This window comes from Castor canadensis, chromosome 11 (genome assembly GCF_047511655.1).
Source record: "Castor canadensis chromosome 11, mCasCan1.hap1v2, whole genome shotgun sequence".
NCBI classification, from domain to species: Eukaryota; Metazoa; Chordata; class Mammalia; order Rodentia; family Castoridae; genus Castor; species Castor canadensis.
The window spans coordinates 68,232,159-68,257,478 of NC_133396.1; the positions used below are offsets into that span (position 1 = coordinate 68,232,159).

The window sequence follows — 25,320 nt, forward strand, 5'->3', positions numbered from 1 at the left end:
TAGTAAGCTTAAAGTACTACTGTTTCCCTCCATCTCAATTCTGAATTATTGCCCACAGGAGTGCATAATACATAAGCCACTTTTTAAAAAGAGGTGGTTTTGAAAGGTGTTTTTGAACAAATAAAAAGTCCTATAAATTAAGATCTGTGTGAAAAATGCTGGAGTTGAAAGAGTCAGGGGAGTTGATTAAGCTCACTCTATCCTGGCATTGGTGTCAGGAGCCTCATTACTTTATATAAAATACCCTTTGCTTCCTGCTATTGGCATTTGCTTGTTGCTAAATAAAGGGATGCACATAAGAGGAAAGAGGAACAAGTTTATATTCAGAGGTTTAGGCCCATGGGTGTTTATAGTTCAGAAAGAGACATCTTTAGGTATTTTATACTTTAAAGGAAATAATCCGTGGGGACAGTAGTGCAGGTTTTATGCCAGATTTTTTTTTACATGTCATGTAATTAAAACAGTACTCCATTTTTGTTGGAAATTTATTTGTTCTTTTATCCATCTTTTATACTTAGAAATATACTAACCTAGTAGGATGAAAATACTATTTTTGCATCTCTGTAAGTTAATAACATTACAAGTTTGTAGTTAAAAGCTTTTGTAACAGCTGGCAGAGTGGCTCAAGTGATAGAGCACCTGTCTACCAAGCATGAGGCCCGGAGTTCAATCCCCAGGACCACCAAAAAATAAAAGCTTTTATAACAATTTCAAAATTTATTACCCAGTATAAAGAAGAATTTTTATGGACGGTCCAGCTAAAGAAGAGCCAGAGATCTTGTTTTCAGGCAATTGGTGATATAATTGTGAATTTCCTATTTCAATAACACTACTTAAAAGTAGTACACATTTAAAGAAATTTTCAGATGTTCCATCAATAATTTTACTAATTTTCTCTCATTAGGGTAGTGGTTCTCAGACCAGCATGTTTGCCCTTCAGAAGACATCAGACAATGTCTGGAGCCATTCTTGGTTGTCAAAACTGGGAGGGGATACTAGACATGTAGTGAGTGCAGGGCAGGTTGCTGTTCCACATCCTACAGAACACAAGGCAGCCCTCAAAATAAAATTACCCAGCCCCCAGTGTCAATAGTGCCAAGGTTTGAAAACGTAAACATTTTGAATATTCATAAGGAATCTGCTTTCCTTCCATTTATAGTCCCCACTTCTACCTCTTTAAACCTCAAGGTTGCTGGCTAAGTAACTTCTTCCATCAGGGTCACATTGTCAGTAGGAGCTCCTACTGCTTTGCTGCTCCCATGTATGTCGTCTACTCCCTGTCTCCCATCATGAGCCAACAGTAGCTTCCTGCCGGGACATTATGATAATGTAAATTCCAAAACAGAACTCAGAGAAGTAGGAAATACTTCTCATCCTTCTCCAATTGTCAAATGTAGATTAGAAATTGTGTGGGGCTCTGTTTTTAATTAGTCATTTCACCAGAAGCAAAGCAATTGAAATAAGAGAATGTCTTTCTATACACTGCAAACAACTATCTCAAAAGCAATGTAAGAATAGCATACTTTTTTTTTTTGAAAAGTTACTGTTCACAGGAGAAACTATCAGGAAATTAATCATATTACACATATAACGATAGCTTGTGTGTTTTACTGGAGTCAGTACAAAACTGAAGAAACCATTCACAATTGAACTGCGCCCACATTTACATTCACCAAGCAATGAAACAGTGCAGTATCTTGGCCTTTTATACATGGGTGTTAACTACAGAAAATTCCTAATTGTAATGATGAGTCAGTATGCTTAATGCATCTAAGAACCTTAACTAGATTACACTGCAGTGTGAAGCAGAGGGTTCAGTGCAATCCAGCATTTATCAAGGAACAGATCCTCTCTGTTCCTTTAGGGAATACAGATATGCTAATCGTAACTAACACTGAGCACTACTTAGTGTATACCAAGCACTGTTACAAGTTCTTGATATATTTACCTTATTTAATTCTCATAACAACCCAGTTAGGTAGGTATTTTTCTTGGCCCCGTTTTGCACATGGGGAAGCAGACACTTCGAAGGCAAAAAACTTGACCAATATCATACAGCTGGTAAGTCGAAGAAGTGGGCTTCAAACTCCAGCAGTCTGACGCCATAATCCTCATGCTATGACTGATAACCTCATGTCGTGTCTTCAGAGAGGAGTCTGATGAAGTCCAAGAATACAAATAACTACATTTGTTCCAGGAACTATTCTCATTTCTCCAATATATCTCATTTTTAAAAAAATAGTCTGGAAGGGTAGACATTAATGTCTCCACATGCAAAAAAGACATAAGCTCAGTAGTTTTCCCAGCATTACAGAAATGGTAAGTAGTACAACTCAAGGCATTGGGGCTGAGATGGTTGTACGATTAACCACTATATTGTACCAACCGAGCTGAAATGACTAGGATAACAGGCATGGACAAACTTAATGGATGCACAGGGAAGTTATTTTTACTCTGTGTGGGAAACCTGAGAATACTTCACATACACAAAAAAAGTATTTGAACTGGTCTCTTGAGGCTGTGAAGTATTTCCACAGGCTGACATTAGGGGAAATGCTGCCTCAGAAAGCATGGCAGAGCAGGCTGACAGGCTTTGAGGACACAACCTGCCTAGCTTGAACATGGAGTGCCAAGACTGGTGTGGAGTCAGGTACATGGGGTAGGGGCCAAAGCATCAGCAGTATTGAACAGCAGGCTAACTAGGGTTGGTACTTTTAGTCAGTGTGTGGCAAGGCACCAGGGAAGGTCATTCTATGTAAGATTTAATGTTTCAAAGTTTGGCTGGTGGTAGAATGAAGAAGACAGGAATGAAGGTATAGAGACTGGACGCAGTGACTGAAAAGGAGGAAGATGTGATAAAACCTGGGTAGCACAGGGCAATAGGAATGACAGAACAACTTGGAGGTAGAAATACAGGACCTGGAGAAAGACTATATATATCCCAAATAAGAGGGAAAAAAATTTAAATGACTAAAATTTTATTTTTGGTGCATTAATAAGTAATACATTTAACAAAGACTGGAAACAGGTTTGAAGAAAAGCAAATACAGTTTTGCTCATACAAGGTGATCAGGAGATGGTTCTGGAAGGTTTTGGAGTGCTTTGAAAACCATGTTAAGGAGTTATGACTTTATCCTAGTAGAAATACTTAATGTTACTAAGCAAGGAAATGAACTGGTTGCAATATGTGATATATATATATCATGTCATGTCTATGTGGAGGGTCACTCCAAGAAAGGCTCGAATGGAGAAGAGAGACCAGGCACACAGTTTGGCAAAAGATGGTGAGAGGCTGAACTGAATTAGGGCAAAAGTCAGGACAGCAAAGGACACTTGAAAACTGCTGAGGAAATCAGATCAGTATGATTCTTGTTGACTATGGAGAAGTCAGAAGACAATTGAGAGAACTGGTAAATACAGATCAGCAGGGAATGCAGGCATAGTGCCCTACCTGATTATTATAACTCTGCTCCTGAATTTATTAGTTCTCAGCTAGGAAGATTCCTCTTCTAAGATTCCTACCTCTATACCAGTCCTCCCACCCACAGATTGTGAAAATTAAAGGATTTGAGTTAGAAACTGCTAGTACGAGTAATTAAGATCAAGACGTAGCAAAATAGAAACCAAGCCAATAATAGGAGAAGAGATGCAAAGCCCTGATGACATTATTTTAGGCCATAAATTATGTGACTCTCATTTTATTTCTATTGGGAAAGTATGCCTGAAACCAGTGACACTTTGGACTTTCAGTTACATGAGACAATCCATTTGTTTTTGCCCTTTAAGGAAAAAAAAATGTGGCATTGAAGTAGTTGAATTTTAATAGGAGCCTGGTGCAAAGTGTTGGCATTGAAAGGAGATTGGGTAAACCAAAGTTTTAGCAAATGGTTTTTCAACTGATGATTCTCAATAGTAATAGTTACAAGCTGAAGAGAGCATATGAATCCAAAGGCAAGTTCTTTACAGTAAAGGTTACCAGGCATCACTCTGGTGATCAGATCACTAGGGATGCACAGGACAATCCTAATCAATGGCTAAGTAGGTGGAGGCAAATTTTGTATTATGATGTAGAAGATGGAATAAAATGAATATCTGATTATATGTTACTGGGATTTGGTTTCTCTTCACGTGGGTATTTCGAACAGTTTTATTGAAATCATTATTTTATGTACTTCCTCATCTAACCTATTGCCAAGAATTATCTTAAGGAGGAATTGTGGGTGTATGTAAACCTATAACTACATGAATTATAATGTCCATCACCAACATGTACTCTGTACTGTATGCCAGGTACTACTATAAGTGCTTTGTGCATATTAATTCTTAATTGTCATCCTAACTGTAGGATACCTGGATAGTAATACTCCACTTTACAGTTAAGGAAATTGAAGTGCCAGGAGATGAACTTGTTCGAGATAACACAAAAGATGGAGGATATGGAACTACAACTCATTGCCCTTGATCACTATGTTAAATTGTTTCTCCTTCACAGCACTTAGAAGAGGGAGAAACTGAAAGAAGTCCAAAGGCTCACTGTGTGGAATCAGAAGAAGCATGTGTTCTAGGTATCAATGTCCCACTGAACAAATCTATCAGGACCCAGATCCTGAGACTCTCCTTATTCTCCAAAAGATGTTCAAAACTAATCCCATCATAGCTCTACTGAGGTCAGTCCTTAGAAGAGGTGAAAGCCTCTCCAATTGGCCAAGATTGGACTCACATTTTTTATGTCCTATGTATTTCTTGATCTGGTCCAATCCTGACCTCCCCTCATGTGGCCTCATGAGTAGTAAATTCTCCTATATCTCCCATGTATCTCTGTACATTTTCTCAACCTCTTTACTTTGACTTAACTCTAGCTGCCCCCAAGGACCCTGACTTCCCAACTCTCCCAGCTGTCTTTTCCCTAACACTCCAAATTCCTCAGGACCATGTACTGGAGTAGGTGACACACTGAGCATCATGGCTGCTTCCAAAGTGTCACTCCCTTGTGGTATAACCCTTTCCTTCATGGCATGCCCCCATAGTAAGACTGAAAAATTGAGCTCACAGTATCAGACAGATGTGCAAGAAATACAAAACCTCTTTGGCTATCACTTCTCTTGTTCACAGTGTTCTCTCTCCTTCCTGGATCACTCCCAGTAGTTGAAAGTCTAGCCGTAATCCCCAACTCTCCTTTGACTTGTGGCTGCCTCTTTTCTATTCTTTCTTTAGAGTCTATCTTCTGATTACCTTCTGTTTGCTACTTCGATATTCCCTCAGTGAGTTTTTTCATTTTGTAAATTATTTTAAAGTAGGATATAAAGGATACCCCAAGTGTCCATGCATCTACCACACAACATGAACAAAGATATTAGTGTTTCTAGATTTGTTTTCCATCTTTTTTTCTTTTTTGGCAGTACTGGAGTTTGAACTCAGGGCCTTACACTTGCTAGGCAGGCGCTCTTACACTTGAGCCAAATTTGCCAGCCCTTTTTTATGTTGGATATTTCTGAGATAGGCTCTCACGACGTATTTGCCTGGGGTGGCCTTAAACCTCGATCTTCCTGATTCCTGCTTCCAGAGTAGCTAGGATTACAAGCGTAAGCCACTGACACACAACTGTTTTCCATCTTTAAAGAATTGAAATATTGCAGATAAAATTCATGCCTGTGTATTTCCCCTCTCCAGTCACAGACATGAATGTAATATGAATCTAAGTAATACTTCAGTTTTTTTGCTCAAAATTTAATTACCCATTTCCTCTTTTTGATGTAATTGAGTTATTTTCTGTTTTTCAGTATAATACAATAGTCAGTGTTTCAAATAGGATCCTCATAGCATTTCTTCCTACTTAAAATACAGAATTTCTGTAGGGCTATGCTGACTAGTGTAGTACTCTTGAATACTTGAAAAGTAGCTGGTCTTTGCTGAAATGTAAGTGAAGGATAAGGAATTCAGCCTTTGCGTTTGGGGGTGATCCATAACAGTTCGGTTAAATAAAATGTCATATATATATTGAAGTTCACCCCAGGCAGGTAGGCAGTACTTACTCTATGAATCAGTGCTACTGTACCTTTTATGTTTGAAATAGTTCATTATTTAGAGATCTTTCTATATCAACACTTCCTCATCTCTTGGCGTTTGAAAACTTTCACAAAAACTTTCCAGTTGCCTCATTTGGGCTCTAAAATTTGCTTGACTATCTGCTGCTTAGGAACTTCATGTTAGGAGTTTGGGAGTTGCCCCTATATATCAAACAGAACCTTTGGTTTGGACTGGTGGAGTGGCTCAAGCAGTAGAGCACCTGCTTAGCAAGCGTGATGCCCTGAGTTCAAACCCCAGTACCACCAAACAAAAATATTTTTGAGTTAGTATTTTCGCAAATCAGTATTACACAGGGCCACCAAAGGCAGGGTCACACACAAAGCTCTCTAGTGAGAGGGCCAGGGTCAAGGGCTAAGCCAGCACTTCTAATTTATATAGGCAGCTCTGATATTCATGTTTTACTCACTTTTAGCTATTACTACTCTTTACCTCTTTTTCCATGACTGTTATAATTCTGGGCTTCTTTCAGTCCAATAAGCTAAGGTGATGACACATTTTATACCAGACACAGCATTTCAGAAAATGAATGAAAATGATGTCATTTGAAAATGAGTCTTAGACATCTAAGTAAATGCCCTTGTAGGTGAGACTTGCCCTGTCATGCATAACCAGTCATCAGACCTGCACAAGCATGCTGCAGTGTCATCATAAAGAGGAGGTGGGGTGGAGATCCATGTTGCTTCCTGGGGCGTTCTCTCCTAGGATGGAGGACAGAGTGAAGCCTGGGTGCACAAGAAACTTAAGACATCTTCACACACACACATACGTCTCTACAGTGTGGGCTTGGGAGTAAACTCTTATTTCTTAAAGATGTAGAAGAATTCTTAGATAGGAAGAAAAACAAATGTGTATCCAAAAAAGACTATGACAATGAGGAAAAAAATGCCTTAGACCACCGAAATCCTGCTATGTATGTGAAAGTCTTATTGAAGAGAATACGACGATCCTAAATGGCCCTCAGTATGGTGCCACTGCTGGGATGGACACACAGAAAGGTGGTGCTGTTGCTCTGCTGCAAATGGAGGTTGTGATGGAAAGACTTCAGGGGCCGGAGTGGAAATGAGCCACACCAGAGAGATGACAGGACCATCCCTTCATGCTGACTAATGTGGGTGCAGACTGCACAGTCAAAGATCTGCCATGTGACTTGGTGTGAGGTTGACATGAAGGACTCAGACACACTTGAATCCTCTACTTTCATGTCTGCCGTGGTGATTGGATCTGTGGAGAAAAGCCTGAGAAAAATGCAAGTAGACATAAGATTTCCTTAAAGCAGATTTCATTTTAATCTAGATCAATCGATTTGAAAGTCAGATTCATCAGACCTACTGGATCAAGGTACTAGCTCAGGGATAAACCTTGGGGTAAGCATTTTAAACAATCTCCCAGGAGATACCTAGTTATTTGAAGAACTGGCCAAGTGAGATGCTGCTGTGATCTAGAGGGCTTTATTTATTTATTTATATTTATTTGGCAGTAATGTGGTTTTAGCACTTGCCTGTACCTGTGAGGCAAGTACTCTACCACTTGAGCCATGCCCTTGACTATAGGGCTTTAAAGTATACATTGGAGAGAGTTAAATGCACACTAAACCCAATTTGACAGTGTGGGAGAGAAGCCTGAAATAGTGTGCATGGTTCCGGGAATCAACCTTGTTCTAACACCTGCAAGCTTAGGTTTGTGGCTTTGAACAAATATCTCATACTTACAAGGCTCCCCCTTCCACCTCCAATTTTTTCCTAACTTCTCTTCCTTTGTTTGACGATGTCACCTAAACATGATGAAGACTGTCAATGAAGTGCATTTCTCACCTATCCAAAATGCCCCTGGTCATCAAGATGCTTTTTACATTATACTCCTACACAGCCAAGACACATTAGTGCTTTAAACATCAAGCATTTTGTTCCACTATCACACTGCAGGCTATACAGCAATCGTGTCTTCCTTTAATACATCCTGACAAACTTCTATCCTCATTCTCCTTTTATGGCCCTTGGTATCTTGTATTTTTAAGTTCAGTAATTATACACAGCTTTTCATTCTTAGAAAAATGACACTGACCCTCTGACTGTTTCAGTACTCTACACTTGAGTCAGTAGCCAAGAAATAGAAAGTAACTTAAAATGGAATTGCAGTTCTTATCTTCTGTACAACCTAAACTCTGGGCTCTTGTAAGAGTTTTGTCAATTGTAAAGTGCTTGGATGGAAGTTTAAATAGGTACCTCTGAAATACCCTCATATTTTTTTCACTTTTCATTTTTAAAATTGTGTGTGTGTGTGTGTGTGTTGCTGGGGTAAGATGGAACCCAGGGCCTCACATATGCTAGGCAAGTGGTCTACAACTGAGATGTCTCCTCCCTCCCCGCAGTCCTCCCTTACATTAGTAATTTGCTCTTCTGAGTTATCTTGGATTTTCTTCCCTTAGTAACATATTTATAATCCAGGAAGGAACACTCAGAAACTACACTCGCTGTGACAGGCATCCCGTCATAGGGCTATCTATTCCACAATTCAGTCATAGGTTGCATTTTTTTCATGGAATTAAAGACCTCAAGCTTTTCCACTGACCACAACCAACTTGCTTTGTCAAATCTTTCTAAGGAAAAACCCCAAAAGAGTTCTGGACTAAGCAGACAGAAGATCTGGATTCTCATCCAAGCAGAACCTTTGATTTTGTACCTTAGGCTAGTCACAAATCTCAGTCCCTTTTCCTACATGTTAACTAAATGGGAACAATGATTCTGTCTTGTCTCATTTCTATGAAGATTTTTAATTTTTATTAGGATGTATTCATTGTACAGGCATCTGTGAAGATTTAATGAGAAAAATACATGGAATAGAACTTTAAAAAGTCTTAAGACATTAGCCAGGTAAGTACCAGTGGCTCATGCCTATAATCCTAGCTACTTGTAAGGTTGAGATGGAGGGTCAGCCCAGGCAAATAGTTCATGAGACCCAATCACCAAAATAACAGTGCAAAATGGACTGAAGTTGTGGCTCAAGTGGTACAGTGCCTGCTGTCTAAGCCCAAAGCCCTGAGTTCAAACTCTAGTCTTATCCCACCCACCCCCAAAATATAAGATATCATATAAAATGAGGTGTTGTAATGTATTATTGTGATTGGAGAGCAAGAGATGATAAATCTAATAATACCACCAAAGACTATATCATCCATAAAAATAAATATCTTACAGGGATTTATTTATTTATTTACATGCTACTGGAGTTTGAACTCAGTGCTTTGTGCTTGCTATGCAAGCACTCTACTATTTGAGCCACACCTCCATGCCTATAGGGATTTTTAATAGTAAAAAAAAAAAATCATATAATGATTGCCAGTATTTTGAGTTGAAATAGGGATCCCTTAAGAAAAATATCAGGGAATTGGTCTTGTTTTGAGTTGTACATATTACCACTTCACTTTTGTCTTTTCATGAAAATCCAACCATGGCTAATATTAAGCAGCCATGGTTGGTGAATTACAGAGGTGACCAGAGTTGCTCCAGAAGAGAACTACTATCATATGTACATAACCATTGCCAGTATGTAATAATCCCTTGTCAGCTATTCTAGGTGCCAAGGGTGATGTCAGAATATAAAATACATGGTCCTTGTCTCTAAGGTATTTACAATTTAACTGTAGGGATAAGACATGAGTACAGAGAATTGTTCCAAAACAAGGAAGATATAGTCTGTGTTAGGTCTGAGCAAGTGAGGCTCCACCTGTACAGGTAGAAATGGTTAGAGACAGTTTTCAGGCAGGTCTTTGAATGTTCACAAGATAAGCAAAGGGAGCTTTGCAGAAAGGACCTTACAGAAATAATAATATGATGATCTTAGCATAAGCTTGCCCAGAAAAGAGTCTTAGGCAAAGCATAAGTCCTAATGATTTATTGGCAACTAAATCTCAGCGAATAAAGAGTAAGGAATGGAGAAAGAGGCAGGGAAAAGAAGAGGCAAAGTGTGAATTTGTGCAGCTAGTGTGGGCTAAACTTCACAAGAGCCACAGCAGATTGCTTTCTCTTGCAGGATGTCTTCAGTAAGGCTCTATGGAACAGTGCAGCTTGGAACAGTCCACAGGGTGGGAGGGGAATGTGAACCACTTAATCTCTAGCTCCTTCTAGTCACATGATGCACATTGGTCCAATTAACACCCCTTTGCTTCTATTTTGGGTCAGCCATGTCCAGATAGTTGCTGGGGAAGCCAGGGCCTCTGTGGGTCCAGTGCAGTGAGGGTACAGGTACAGATTGGTACCAAGTGTAGGTCTTTGGCAGTGGCTCCAAGAGTAGCAGCAGCTGGACCTTTGTGACCACCACTACTGGGATGCAAGGCAAAGAGTCAAGGCCCACGGTTGGGAGCAGAAGTTTGTGAGCTGGGTCAAGGATATCTGTGATGGCACATTAGCAAGTCCACTCTATTAATCTGGTATTTCAAGTGTATGAGAGAGGCTGGGTAAAGAAAACCAAATCAAGTTGGGATTGGTGGTAGCCATCATCTAGAATGTGAGTCTACACTAGAATAGTAGAAATGGTCTGAGGCACAGATGAATTTAGAAATATCTCATAAGAAAAGTCTGTTGGTTTTAAATGCAAACATGAGACAGAGAGAGAGGAAAGAGGAAATTAAGCAAACAAATGTATTACTAAGGTGGATCAGAGATCACACCTTGCCAGAACACCATTGTCTGATAGTTTCCTGGAGCATAGTATGATGAATTATTGTCAGGTCTAGGTTGTAAGAAAATTTTTGAGTTAGTGGTAAAAACAAAGAAATTGTATGCCTCCCAATTTTACTTTGCAGTACCACTGTTATTTTGAGTGAAGTTAAATTAGGGGTAGAACTCAGGCTGTCTCAAGTCTGGTAAGTGCTTCCACCTGACTCTTCAAGACTGGTGACTGGCTCAGGGTGCTTACATGGGCCATTCTGAAACTTAAGGCATACCACAAAGTGGCTCTGAATTCAAACTGCCCTTTCCCACTACAGCTGTAAACTCTGGTGTCAAGGGGTATTTTTTGGGTCCTGCTAATGTTTTGGAAGTGATTTGTCCCCCACAGGTTCATGTGTTGGACACTTTGTACTCAATGTGGCAGTATTAAAAAGATGGAGCCCAGTGGGAAGTTGTGAGGTCATTGGGGGTGTTGTCCTCAGAAGGGATCAACACTACTCATGGGACCAGTTAGTTCCCAAAAGAGAGGTTGTTAAGAAAGGGGAAGACTGGCCCTTCATCTCTCTAGCTTCCTGTGCTCTCTCCCTCTCCCATGTATTCCACCACAATGCCAATACAATGATGTGACACAGCCATGGTGGCCCTTGCCAGAGCGGGTGCCATGCTGTTTTGGACTTTAGTCTCCAAAACCATAAGCTGTATAAACCTCACTTTTTTCTTTTGGAATTACTGGGATTTGAACTCAGGGCCTCAGGCTTGCTAGGCAGGTGCTCTACCACTTGAGCCATCCCACCAGCCCTGTTTTGTGTTGGGTATTTTTAAGATAAGTTCTCACGAACTATTTGCCTAGGCTGGCTTTTACCACAATCTTCCTGATCTCAGCCTCCTGAGTAGTTAGGGTTACAGGCATGAGTTACTGGCAACTGGTTAAACCTCTTTTCTTTATAAAGTGTCTAGCATTGGAGACTTTGTCATAGCAACAGAAAATAGACTAATACAAGTCCTTTAGTGTAATAATTACTCATTTCCCCCCATTGTGAGCCATCTTGCTCAATATCCTCTCCTGAGAAGCAACTATGTTTAAGTATGGACTAGGTTCTAATGGGACCAAGACAGGGCACCCTTTCCCTTGGCCACAGTGCCCAGAGTTAAGCAATTACCAGGAAAGAAAGAGAAAAAAAAGGCTAAAAGAGTGTTTAAATTAGAGTCAAGGTAAATAGTCCAAATCTGGAATATCTGTCTAAATAGGACTACAGAAAGACAAAGAACTAAATTTGAAGCCAGAGGAGTCACAGACCAAAGAGAGCTGGTGTGAGAAGAACCAAAGACAGTGGAGGAGACAGAAGTCCGGAATGATTTCCAAATGACTACATGGGTACCTAAGGTGACCACACCTGGGCTTGCCAACTGTGTCAATAACTATTTACCCCTGCTTCTCCTTTTCTTTGAAAAATCACTAGAATTATTGGGGGAAATGCATGAGAAATACCATGCATTCTTACTAATGCGAAGAGAAGTAAGAAGAGCTGAGAGACCAGCACAGACATGAAATGGAGAAGCTAGCATCGGACCTCAGCAGGAGGACTGCCTGGTTAAATTACTCTCCTGCTAGCATTCACAGGCCATTGTCAAGGGAGCGCCAAGTTTCTCAAGCATTTGGGTGGCTTTGTTTCCACCTGGCAGTGAAAACTATATTTAAGCTGCTTACCTGAAATCATCATTTTTCAGGGCCTCACTTCCTAGGCAAGCACTCTGTCACTTGAGCCATGCCTCCAGGGCTTTTGCTTTTGGTTTGTTTTGTTTGCTTGTTTGTTTTCCCATAGGGCCTTGCACTAACTTTGCCTGGACCAGCCTCAGACTGAGGTCCTCTTACCTCTGCCTCCCAAGCAGCTGGGACTGCAGGCAGGTACTACCATACCAGGACTGAAATTGTAATTTCTTAAATACATGGAAAGAGTATTAACTTTAATGATATGCTGGAGGTTTTTTTAGAATTGAGTCTTTGGGTACAAACATGAAGAATATTAAACATTAAGAATTTGTCTTCAGACCAAATAATTGAAAAATGGAATTTGGTGAAAGGGGGAAGCAAATAGGAAAAAGGAAGTCATTAACTAGATCTAATATGTGCCTAAAAGAAGTATACTAAACAACAACCATCATTTTTGGTGGCTTGATTTATTGATCAAATGGAAATGGCTCATTTCAACATTTGGAAATATTCAAGTGAAGATGGTCATCTCAAATTTCCTCTAATATTCTCCAGCTTACAAAAGTTCTGACTTTACAAAATGACGTCTGTTATCAAAGGTAAAAAAACAATTGCTAATAATCACTACATGATTTTGGTATAAGAATTCAGAAGAGTACAGTTAGTTGACTATAGAAGGAATGTTCTTATAGTTAATAAGAATTGAATATCCTTTCATTGCCACCAGGATATACATGTGATCAAGAAAGCTCTCTCTAACTTCCAAACAAGAAAAATGAGAACTAGTTGATCTACGAAGAGTAATTGTGCATACATGTATTCTTTGCAGTGAGGAGGATCCTTCAAGACGTGCATTTCTCATTTCTTTGGAGTAAAATTTTTAGTCGAAAAGTGGAATGGACAAATTTAAATGATTTGGCATTGTTTTATATATAATATATAAACATATATGTACACACTGATATATACATGTGTATGAAATCATTAATATATTTATAAATCATTGGTTATATTTTTATAAGAGTGAAGTAATAGTTTTATTTTAAGTGTTGATAGTTATATTACACAACACTTTATTTATTTTTCCTTATTGTGCTGGGCATGGGTACATTGTGGCATTTACAAAGGTTCTCACAATGTATCAACTATATCATACTTGAATTTACTCCCTCCACCAGCTCTGCCCTTTCTCCCTCCCCCAATTTATGGAATAGTTTCAACAGGTATCATTATTGCATTTGCATGCATGTGTACACACCCCCTCTCCTCACCACCTCTTCCTTCTCTTCCTTCTTCTCACTGGTGCCAGCCCTCCACCCTGGGCAGGACCTGTTCTGCTCTTCTGTTCTCTGATTTTGCAGAAGAAGAAAGAGAAAAGATAAAAAAGAAAAACATGACATTTTTGTTTATTTGAGATAAAGGTAGCTATAGGGGAGTAGCAATATACATGCTATTTCCATGTATATATGTGTTATACCCACAATTGGTTTATCTCCTCTAATTATCTACATTCTACCTTAGTCAATTTCTTATGGTGGTTTCAGCCAGTTTAAGATTTCTGTATTCATTCTTGTATAGAGAGTATCTCACCCATATTCAAGTTCTTAGTTTCCCTCTTTTACACTACCCCTCCCATATTTGACCTCCCCTTAGTGTGACCAGTGTTTCATAATATTGCTGCATTTGTATTAGGTCTATATTCCACAGATGAGAGAGAACATGTGGCTTGTGGTCTTCGGAGTTTGGCTAAATTCACTTAAGATGATGATCTCTAGTTCCAACCATTATCTGCAAATGACAAAATTTCATTCTTTTATACAACACTTTAAACTTAAGATTAAAACATTTATATGTCACCATTAAGTATATGAGTACATACGTAGTTTTTCAAAATGAGATGGGTGAGAGCACCAGGAAATCTGAGAGTAACACCAGGCTAGGTGAGGTTGGCTTCACACTGACCTTTTCTACTCAAGCCTAGTCTATACCCACAGTCCAGTCACTCTTGCAAGAATTCAAGGAAGCTCATTTTGCCTTTGTGAAGTTGCTCTTACAGCTAGAATGGATCCTGACCCATCTGTCTTCTATAACCCAACTCAATTTTAGTTCTTAATGAAGCTGTCCCCACAATGAAGTCCCTGGGAACCTTACTTTTTCTGCTCATTGCACTATAAACTTCATATAGATAATATTTCATACTATCTTACACTGCCCTCAACGGTGGCACGAGTGGGTCTTGGCATTACAAAATGCTGTTGTCACTTGGAGGGAAGGGCATCACAGTCCAACTCAGCCCGGTGACACACAGTTCACAGACCTGATCATTCCTGGGTTTTGGAGGGATGTCCTGCTGGTCCTGGTAGAAACTGTGGGAAAAGAGAGGTTGCCCTCTAGTGGCAGTAAGTGGTGTAAAATTCAAAGGCAGTACTGTGTTTTTAAAATTGTCTTCAACACCTGTTGGTTCCTTAATATTTCTCAGCCACAGACCTCTTTTTCCAAAAGGAGGGTACCGTATGTAGAATGACTGTCCTGAAGCCTGATGCCAAAACTGGTGCCTGGTTCACAGGAGCCATCTGCTCCTTTGCTTTTCACAGTTTAAGGGAAACTGATACACCACATTAAATAATCAGGCTGGACATGGGCTGAAATGTACATGAAGTAGTTTAAGACAGTCCACTCATTCTCAACCTCCTAGGATACATTCTAAGAATCAAATAGAATGTGACAAATAATTTGACTCTGGACTGAAATTCCTTGGTAAATTTTGGAGATTTGCTACATATTTTGCAAGGAAGATGTAGTTTAGACCATTTCAAGTGAGTCACCTCTGAAGACTAGTTCAATCTGCCGATGGCTGCCACCCGTTCTGTCTGGAAGTGCCAGAGAAAAGTCTTCCCCACCTAGGTCTGTTTTAACCTGTCACTGTCTGAATATTGGTGACAGAAATCAGGCACTTGAAACTCACTGTGCTTGCTAATACACAGGCATGGTTTTTAAGAAAAAGGCAATGGTAACAAATTTAAAATGTTTTTGACCTAAATAATCAGGAGGAAAAATTCACTAACCTGTGGCACACAGGTTGTCAAAGAGCTGAGAGTGTCAGGTCTCTGTCACCTGACAATACTGTTGTGTCCCTCTGCGTGTCCTCTTCCCCAAGCCTTATGTTGTTCTCTGTCCCTTATTCTCTTTCATCCCTAGAACTTCACTAATTCACTTGTTTCATTTTTTTATTGATCTTACCACTGGACTTCAAGTTCCATGAGGCACTTGGCTTCACTCATCTCTTTGTTTTCTAGCAGAATGATTGACACATGTAGAAAGCAATAGACAGTTATGACTGAATGAATGAGTTAATATTTGAGCATAGTCATAGGCTCATACTAGGTTAATACCAGCTTATTGCTCTCGCTCCCAAAAGTCATGGATTTATCTCAAAGGTACGTTGTGATTTATCAATTTACAAAAGTGCAGTTATTTGCACTAAGTTTTCTTACCTGTGAAGGAATAAATCATATTCAATGTAAATCTGCTGAAAGTTGAAGGCCAAACTATGTTTTAGCATTTGAAGGTAGTAATAAAATTAAATACCATATATTTAATAAGAAAGTTTGCAAACTAAAGAATCAAAAATACTACATTAGAGCTGGCAGAGCATTTCAAGCGTAAGAAAGCCTACCTAGTAAGCAGCCCTGAGTTTAAATGCCAGTGCTGCCAAAGAAAATGACATGAGAGTCAACTTAGATTATTAACTTCAAGTTTGGAGATTTCCTTCTATGAATATAATTAAAGAAAGGATATCACTTTTTACATAAAAACTTAATAAGGTAAAATAAATTTCTAAAGATAGCACATCAGATTTATCTTCATAATTACTTATTATAATTTGAACTTAAGTCCATATTTGCCACTATGGCCCTGCTTTCTGAAGCATTTCCTTATACTGTATTCCAAAGCCCAGTCTTCTTTTGGTCACTAAAGTGTTTAGTAAACATTTGCTTATTTACTCCATGAATATTTATTGAATGCTATAAGTATCAGACTGAAATAATAGTGCTCCCTACATCCCCCTATGCAAAAAAATGGTATAAATGATCATTAACTGTTTTGCCAATTTCTTTCTGAGTCAAATATCTATTTATTTTACACATTTATAATAGCAGAATATAGAATTTTATAATGTGAGTAGATCTTCAATTTTATGAGAACAAAAACTAAAACCTGAAGATACCTAGTACTTGCTGCAAGTTACGAACCTACTTAGGGAAGCTGGGACTGATCCTCAGCCCTCTTAACAGCCTCCCCACCAAGCACTGTTGCTCTCCTCAGAAGGCCAGTCTTATTTTCATTCTTTCCATGAGCCTCTTTTTTTCAACCTCCTTCCATCCTCTCATCCAGCAGATGCTGATGTATTCTAGGCAGTTCCCAGTTTCACTTTCTTCCCCATGTCTGCACACACAGCTGGTAGCCTTTGTCTCGCTCAGTGTAACCCACACTGTACTCATTAGGTAGGTTAATCTCCCAGCAATTTCTCAACATCTCTGTCTCCTTCACTCCTCACATTCAGAAAGTAGATAGGTTGTGCTGATGCCAAATGCTGGATGTCCCCAGAGTCCACAGTATGCTGGTGATGGCTTTGACATTACCTTATCTGGACCCCATCATATTCAAGCTGGTTTTCACAGCACTGGACTGTGTTTCTCAAGTGTAATACTACAGGTGGAATGAATGTCCCTTCAGAAGAAAAAGGAGGAGGAAAGGGAGAATTTGATTTTGTCAATTTCATGCAGATTTATAATTTACTACATTGGACATAAAGGGTTAAAGAAAATACAAAACCCCAAAACACCCATATCCAGAAATCAGAAACCTTTCTCAGAATGGTCTGTTGTGCTCTCTTACTGCTTTCCCCACCTCCTCTGAGCTGGGACATCTCTAAATCCTCTCCTCATTCGTCAACCTTTTGCTTTCCTTTTACCCCTCTGCTCTGGTATGCATTCATTCTTCCTGGATTGTTTTTTTGCCTTGTGCATAAATGCTTCCTTGTCTGTGACTCCAATGCATTGTGTCACAATTGCAGCACTTGCCCATCTGAAGTCATTATAGTAGTTTGCATGCCTTCATTCCCTCAGACATCTAGAGTTCTGCCTCAGTCATCATCAGACCTCCTGTGTTTCCATAGTGCCTGGCATTTCTTCTACACAGGCGCTTGTTGAGTGAATACAGCACTCTCTCAGGAGTGACAGAAAAATACACAAGTCACATTTTTAAAGTGGATTTGTTGCAAAATAGCAGTATAAATGAAGACCAGGACACAGACGACATCCCCACCTTGTCAGCAATCCTCGTATCTGGTCAGTTCCTATGCTGACATCTGCTGGGAGGGGCTAGGTCAGCCATAAATAAATTTACATGACTGGTGAGTCTGAGATTGGGGAACCCACTTTAATTTTGTCTTCCGTAGTGGAGTGAAGGCAAAACTGAAGGCGATACTTGCTCTAGCAACTCACTCTAGAGTATCTCTTTGGCAGGAATATCTAGTGCAATGGCTGCATCACTGGGGCAGGGATGCTTTTGAGGCTTTTATTTTTGTCCCACTACAGTTCACATGCTGTTTTCTGTTCTGCTTTTTCCTTTGTAGGTAAATGTGTTTCTGAGTGTCCTGGGGAGTCTGGGGAGTTATTACTCCTAGATCTGTGTTCAGAGCATGCAGTTGGTCTCAGGAAGCATGTGTCACTTCTCTTGTGCCTCACTTCCCCCCGCACCATGCTATGCTTTTCTCCTCTCTCTTCTTGCAGGGATTGTTTCCATTATCACTCTCACCGTACTGGCCTATGAACGTTACATTCGTGTGGTGCATGCCAGAGTGATCAGTTTTTCCTGGGCTTGGAGGGCCATCACCTACATCTGGCTCTACTCACTGGCGTGGGCAGGAGCACCTCTCCTGGGCTGGAACAGGTACATCCTGGACATCCATGGACTAGGCTGCACTGTGGACTGGAAATCCAAGGATGCCAATGATTCCTCCTTCGTGCTCTTCTTGTTTCTCGGCTGTCTGGTAGTGCCACTGGGAATCATAGCTCACTGCTACGGCCATATTCTGTATTCTGTTCGAATGGTGAGTTGAACACTACTAAAGCCCCTTCCCATCTGTGCCCTTGCCCCGCATTGTGTGTGGAAAATCCAAACTCTTTCAGTATAACCAGCAGTAGGCCAGAGCTGCAACAACACTATGGACTTTCCATTTGGTAGAACTCTGCACTATGAGTTACCCCTTGAAAACATCAGTGAGGAGTAACATTACTCTATGTCTGTCTCTAAGCCAAAAGGAGGAAAAAGTGATCCAGACAGCAAAGTCAACAACATAAAAAACTACTTTATGCAGAACTCTTAAAATTTAAGGATTCTAAAAAAGAGAACTCTACACTTCCCATAATTTTATTCTTCAAAGATCACATGAACCCATTACTACAAAACGGCACAGATGTTTTGCCTGAAAATCACGTTAGAGACATAAAGGACTAGAACTGACTACAAACAGGTTCCATTCTGGTAAGCAGCAAGGAGAACATTTGAACAAACCAAGAGAGAGAGGGGACACACTCCATATCCCAGTCTCTAACTACAGCTGTGTGTGGCTTCTCACTCACTACTTCCTACTTCATCCATTCTCCACTTTCATCAAAGTCAACCCGTTTGTTTTAAACCAAACTTAATTCCAGGCATCCCTGTTTTTTAATCTTTTTTTGCAGTGGCTGGGGATCAAAGCCAGGTCCTCTCACATACTGGGCAAGTGCTCTGCTACTAAGCTACATCCCCAGCCCACCATGCATTCCTTTAATCATGACTCATTGCCCTCTACTTCTGTGCTTCTACTTTCTTATATGCACCTATTTTGTTGAAAAAAAAAATCCTAGATCAATTCAACTGTCGGTTTTCTCCATACCTGTAGTCAAAATGCAAAGAGGAGCTAGAGTAAAGAAATTACATGTATCCATACACATATGTCCTTACAGCCATGACTAGCAAGCTTCTTGTATCTGTAAGGTTCAGTCTCTCACACTATGACTATTAAAACGTCTCAGTATTCATTTTAATCTCTTGACCTACTACCCCCATTCTTATCAAATACTCATGCTTCTTATTTGTTGGACAAAACAAGGCCTTTATCAAGGACTTCCTCAACTCCCTGCTTCCTTTTATATAAATGCTCCATACCCACATTGTTTCTTCAATTCCTCTCTTCAGTTATCAGGTGACAGAAGTCTTCCAGGACCAAGCTAAATCTATAGTCTCCCCAGCCCAGTCTCTGCCCCAGGGAGCTCTCTTCAGTAGAATTATTTTCTTCTTCACTTATATTTTCAGATGTTGAAACCTTAACTCCCAGTGTAATGCTATTTGGAAACGGGACTTTTGGGAAGTAATGATTAGACCAGGTCACGAGGGTTGGACTCTGATGAGATTAGTGTCTTTATGGGAGATACCAAAAAGCTCTCCCTCTCCCTCTCTCTCTCCCTCTCTCTTCCAAGTGTGCATAAAGAGGTCATGTGAGCATACCACTAAGAGGAAAAAAGACAGAATAAAACCTACCTTGTCGACACCTTGATCTTGGACTTCCCAGCCTCCAGAATTGTGAGAAATAAATTTGTTGTAGTTCAAGGAATTATTAGTTGAGTAAATTTATCTGGCATTTATTCTTCAACCCATTGGAAATTGGTACCTCTTTCATCTGCCACTCTCTCACCAAAATGGCTCTCATTTAAGTTATTATTGATCTCCCAAATGTTAGATAGTGAACATATTTCTGTTGTTCTCTTGCACCTGTGGCATTTGAGACTTGACAACTTCCTTTGTGACTTTCTCCTCCCATTGATTCATTTCCTGCCATCTTTATTACTGATTCTCTGGCTCCTGCTTCTCCCTTCCTTCCTCCCTCCCTCCCTCCCTCCCGCCCTTCCTTCCTTCATCCCTCCTTTCTTTTCCTTTTTTTTTGGGGGGGGGGACATGGTCTCACTTTGTTAACCCAGTGACCTCAAACTCACTCTAGAGCCAAGGCTAGCCTGTGATCCTCTTGCCTCTGCCTCTCAAGTGCTAGGATTGCAGTGTACCACTAGGTCAGCTTTCTGACCCAATTTTCTAATGTCTTCTTTCAAGGTTTATTTTCTTTGGGTCTCCCCAGATTTTTTTTTCTTAATTATTTCTTATTGCACACTTACCTGGGGTGATTTCACCTACTGCCAGAATTTCTCTTCCCCCCCTTGCCCCATTTTGGTGTTACAGGTGTTTGAACTTGGGGCTTCACACTTGCTAGGCAGGTGCTCTACCACTAGAGCCACTTTGCCAGCCCTAGAGAATTTGTCTTTAACAAAAGCTTGATGACTTTGAAATTCCTATTTCCAATCCAGGTCCTTCTTCCAACTTCTGTCAGATCCTCACAGTCAATGCCTACTGAATACCCCCACCATCTAGGTCCACAGACTTGTTAAATTCAGCATGTGTGAAGATTAACTTGCCATCATTCCCCCCAAATACACTCCCTTTATAATTGAATGGTCATATTCCTAGTCACCTAACCCAGAAGTTAGTGAGTCATCTTTAGCTATTCACTCATTTCCCCCACATACACCCAATTAATAATCAAATCTACCACAAAGATTTTTCTGTATTCCCATTTTTCCTTCTTCCATGGATATAGACTCAAAAGGACCTTAGTTCTCCTGACTTGATTTCCTCCAGTCCATTCCCTGCCACCGAGTACTTGTTCTCAAATAGTACCTTCAGGGTTTCCATTGCCTTCATAATTGAACATGAAGCCCGTGTGAGGCTAGCAGTTCCTGTGTGGCATCTCCTATCTGCTTGCCAGCCTCATTTCTTGGCAGTTCTCTCCTCTTGCCACTTTGGGCTCCAGTCAACTTCAGGTTCCCAGAGCCTGCTATGTGGTGCTTTCACCTCCTTGCCTTAGCCTGCTCCATTTCTCTGCAATATTGTGCCTCTCCTTCTTATCTGGTTAATTCCTCTCCTTTCAGAAGGCTGAGGTCAGGGTTTTCTTGTCCTAACCCACCCTCAGGATTGGTGATCCACCCATGCGCTCCCATATCCTTCTCTGGTCCCCTCCCTTATGGCATGCATCACCTATTGTGGCAGTTGTCTGTGTACCTGTCGCCCTGACCAAATAGTGGATTCCTTAAGAACAGAGATTGAGTATTAGCACATTTTTTTTACTTACAGCTATGAGAGTACCTGCATGTACCAAATAGTCAGTGACTATTTTTGTAATAAGTTATAAACAGTGCATAGAGAAGGGAAGGCAGGGGAAGTGGTAAAAATATAAAGAGGTTTGACTTTAGCCTGTGCTGTTACCTCAACAGAGATCTTGGTTCAAGTGGTTTGTCTATAACTCATTTGTAGAGGAGTGACACATTAACAGTAGTGAAGATTTAGCTAGTTCTTGAGAATGACAACTTGTGTGAACTATTTGAACACCTACAGGGTATCTGGGGCTGTAAGCTCTAGGCAGCAACTACTTCTAGAGGGAATTCTAGAAAATTTGTCTTAAGTGGTTTATTCTTTAGGATGAATTTGTGCATGTGCTCTGTCTTCATCTATATAGATTAGGAATACTATTCTCAAATAATTAAATAAAGGATGTGAGCTCTACTTCACAGTAGAGCTCTTTATTTGGGAAACATTGAATGAGCAGAGTGAAGGCAGCTCCTCCTCCGCCAAAAAAAACCCCTAAAAATAAAAGATAATCATGGAAACTTCCCAGGTTCGAACTCAAGTATATCTTCTCCTTATATAAAAGAAGATCTGGGCAGTGTGGACCCACATTTGCTTAAATTACCCTCTCAAGCAGGCATGGAATTCCAAGCTGATAAATGAGTACTCACTTTGATAAATGATGAGAGGGGATAATGACTGACTTGCCCAGAAAATAGTAGAGATAACACTGTTGGAACATAGATAGTGAGGGCTTGGAGGGCAGATTACTGAGATGTAGTTCTAAACTAGCTAAGTGAAACTCTGAAGAGTCAAAAATGATAATCCTACATATTCCATAGAAATATAAAAGTATATATGCATGTAAGTATGTTAGTTTCAAATATAGGTCAAATTTAAATAAGTACTTAATCCCCAAAACAACCCCTTAAAATCACACATATGGAACTGGAATCCAGCTTCTGTTAACTGTAACAGGTTATACTCCTATAATAAGATAATTATAGGATAATTATAGGAAGATAATCGACTTGCTGAAAACCATACTGACAGCAAAAGTGGTAAATTTGGGGTATTAATCCAGATCTTCTGATTCCAAATCTAGAGCTTTTACTAAACCCCCACAACTGGAGGTAGAACCCCTTCCCTTCAAAAAGTGATGTTGCAACAATAAAATAATATCCTATCACAATCAATAAGATAGTTTCTTCTAAAATAGAATTGTACACATGAATAATGACAGTAGCAGAAATTTAATGCTCATTCTCCCCTAACATTCTCTCTACTCTAAAAAAATCAAACATTTTAATTTCCATGTTTTCTACTATTTTTTGTTAATCCCAACACATAATTTTAGTAAGAATATAATTTCTTAAATATCAGTAACTGAGGAATATCAGTTCAAATATATTTTTAAATACTATTTCACATGCTTTAAATAACTTCTTTGAAAAAAATTCCCTTAATTTTTATGGAATTGCTAGAACTAAATGGTGCACTTAGATTTTGTTGAAATGCAATCAATTTCTCAGCTTAAAATTATAAATACTAGCTTCAAAAATTTGCAAAGTACCTTCTTAAAAATTACTAAAGCATTCATATTTTGTAGCAAAATCAGTATAGCTTCTTGCAATGTTCAGAAGTACTCATTTTTATTTAACAACACATTTTTGATGTGCAGGAATATTCTTTCCCTTGACTTGCTAACACATTTATGATAATAATATCGAAAGAACCTCTTATTTGAGAAACTCAAAGAACTTTTCATCTGTCCATCATTACCCTTCTGAGTTTGAAGCCAGACTCAGAGTAGCTGTGCTGACTTCACAAGAACAGGACTCACTGGGTTCTACCAAATGCTGAGAAAACCAACCACACACAAATTCCTCATCAAACTCCACTGTGTAGTCGTTAGCAGTGGATTGAAAGGCACAGTATTTTCCAGCAAGAACTAATTTGTGAGTCCATCCTCATCAAGACCAGCTGTAGGTTTAACTGTGCAGAACTCCTGACATGACATGAGTTTGTTGCCTGGTTGGAGAATTTGTGGGTTAGTGCTATGGGAAAAGAGCTCCCTGGATCACGGAGAGATTGTTTCCACTTCATGATGACTCTGGCTGTCTTTAGTGACTTGGAGAGCAAGCTGAAATAATTTATTTTATCCATATTAAGTAAATTAGAAATGTATTAAAGCCTGCTAAAGATTGAAGAGGATTTTTAGCTTAGTCACAATATGTCACAGTTGAGAAGACTGAAGCCAAAGGGATGAAGGCTAGGCCCAACTTCAGGGTTTGGATCAGATGTCAATTTCCCAAGGTCCTGTCCAGTTCTCTTTCCATTAAGGCAAGGCCAGGAGTGGTGACTGCACATCTATTATCAAAAGATAGCAAAAAAAAATAATTTCCTTCTTCCAACCCTTTCCTTTCTGTCTCCTTTCTGCAGCTTCGTTGTGTGGAAGATCTTCAGACAATCCAAGTGATCAAGATTTTAAAATACGAAAAGAAAGTAGCCAAGATGTGCTTTTTGATGGTTTTCACCTTCCTGACTTGCTGGATGCCTTATATTGTGATCTGTTTCTTGGTGGTCAATGGTTATGGACACCTGGTTACTCCAACAGTATCTGTCATTTCCTATCTCTTTGCTAAATCAAGTACTGTATACAACCCAGTCATTTGCATCGTCATGATCAGAAAGGTAAGCTTTGCGATTCAGTGATTGCTTTAGCCCTGGGGTAGGGACTGGAAGATATACTTCTATACAGATAATGCAGAACAGCTTCAATGATAAAAAAGCCAAGTCAAGAATTTTATAGAAAAGGAAAGCGTTCATAAAGAAATGTAGAATATCGCCAAAGAATATACCAACCCTATATTTCTACCAGTAGAGGTTTACACTTGTAAATTTTTGTTAAAATTAATACTTAACTCATCAGAAAATTTTGTCTACTGCTAATAATGGTTATGATTTAAATAATAATCACAAAGTTAATAATACATTTAAAATTCTTAGTATATTATGCAGGTTACATCTGTTACCTTTACAATGAAATAGGCATTCATCTCAAGAACTCCTTACTTTACTTATGGGTTATACAAAGCACTACCACTTAATAGGCACATTTTAAATACATTCATTAAAAATTATTTGTTGTGCCTTTTCTCCTAGCCGTTGAGTTATAAAACAATCTTCTAAACTTTAACGTGCATACACCACATCTAAAAATGCAGTAAAAATGTACATTCTGATTCAGTATTTCTGAGTGCCCAATATTTTGTATTTCTAACAGGATCCCAAACGGTCTTGACATTTCTGGTTTCTGGAAACACATCTTAAACATAAAGTCTAAAGTATACAAAAAACAAAAGCAAGTAAATAAGACAATGGTTCTTGTCCACAGGCACTTACCATTTATAGAAAAAGCATTTTTAGGCACACATACTCTACTTAACTCTTATAATAATATGTCTTTGGCACCAAACCTGACTTATTAAACAATGATTTGTATTGTGAATAAATACTCAAGCAAATAAATATTTTAAAATATAAGTTAAATGCTAACTTGAATATGATGAGAGTCAAAGAAGATAGAAATCAATTTAAAATAATTAGGAATTATTTGAATAATCAATATAATTGTAT

General features: G+C 39.3%; 1 protein-coding gene across 1 annotated transcript in view; it reads left to right on the forward strand.

The window, feature by feature from the left end:
* Positions 1 to 25,320, forward strand: part of Opn3 (opsin 3) — a 41,092-nt gene that overhangs the window by 12,936 nt on the left and 2,836 nt on the right. Inside the window, exons 2-3 of the mRNA XM_020174734.2 lie at positions 18,261 to 18,580; positions 24,124 to 24,375. Coding sequence (XP_020030323.1) covers positions 18,261 to 18,580; positions 24,124 to 24,375 — 572 coding nt within the window. The remainder of the gene's footprint in view (positions 1 to 18,260; positions 18,581 to 24,123; positions 24,376 to 25,320) is intronic.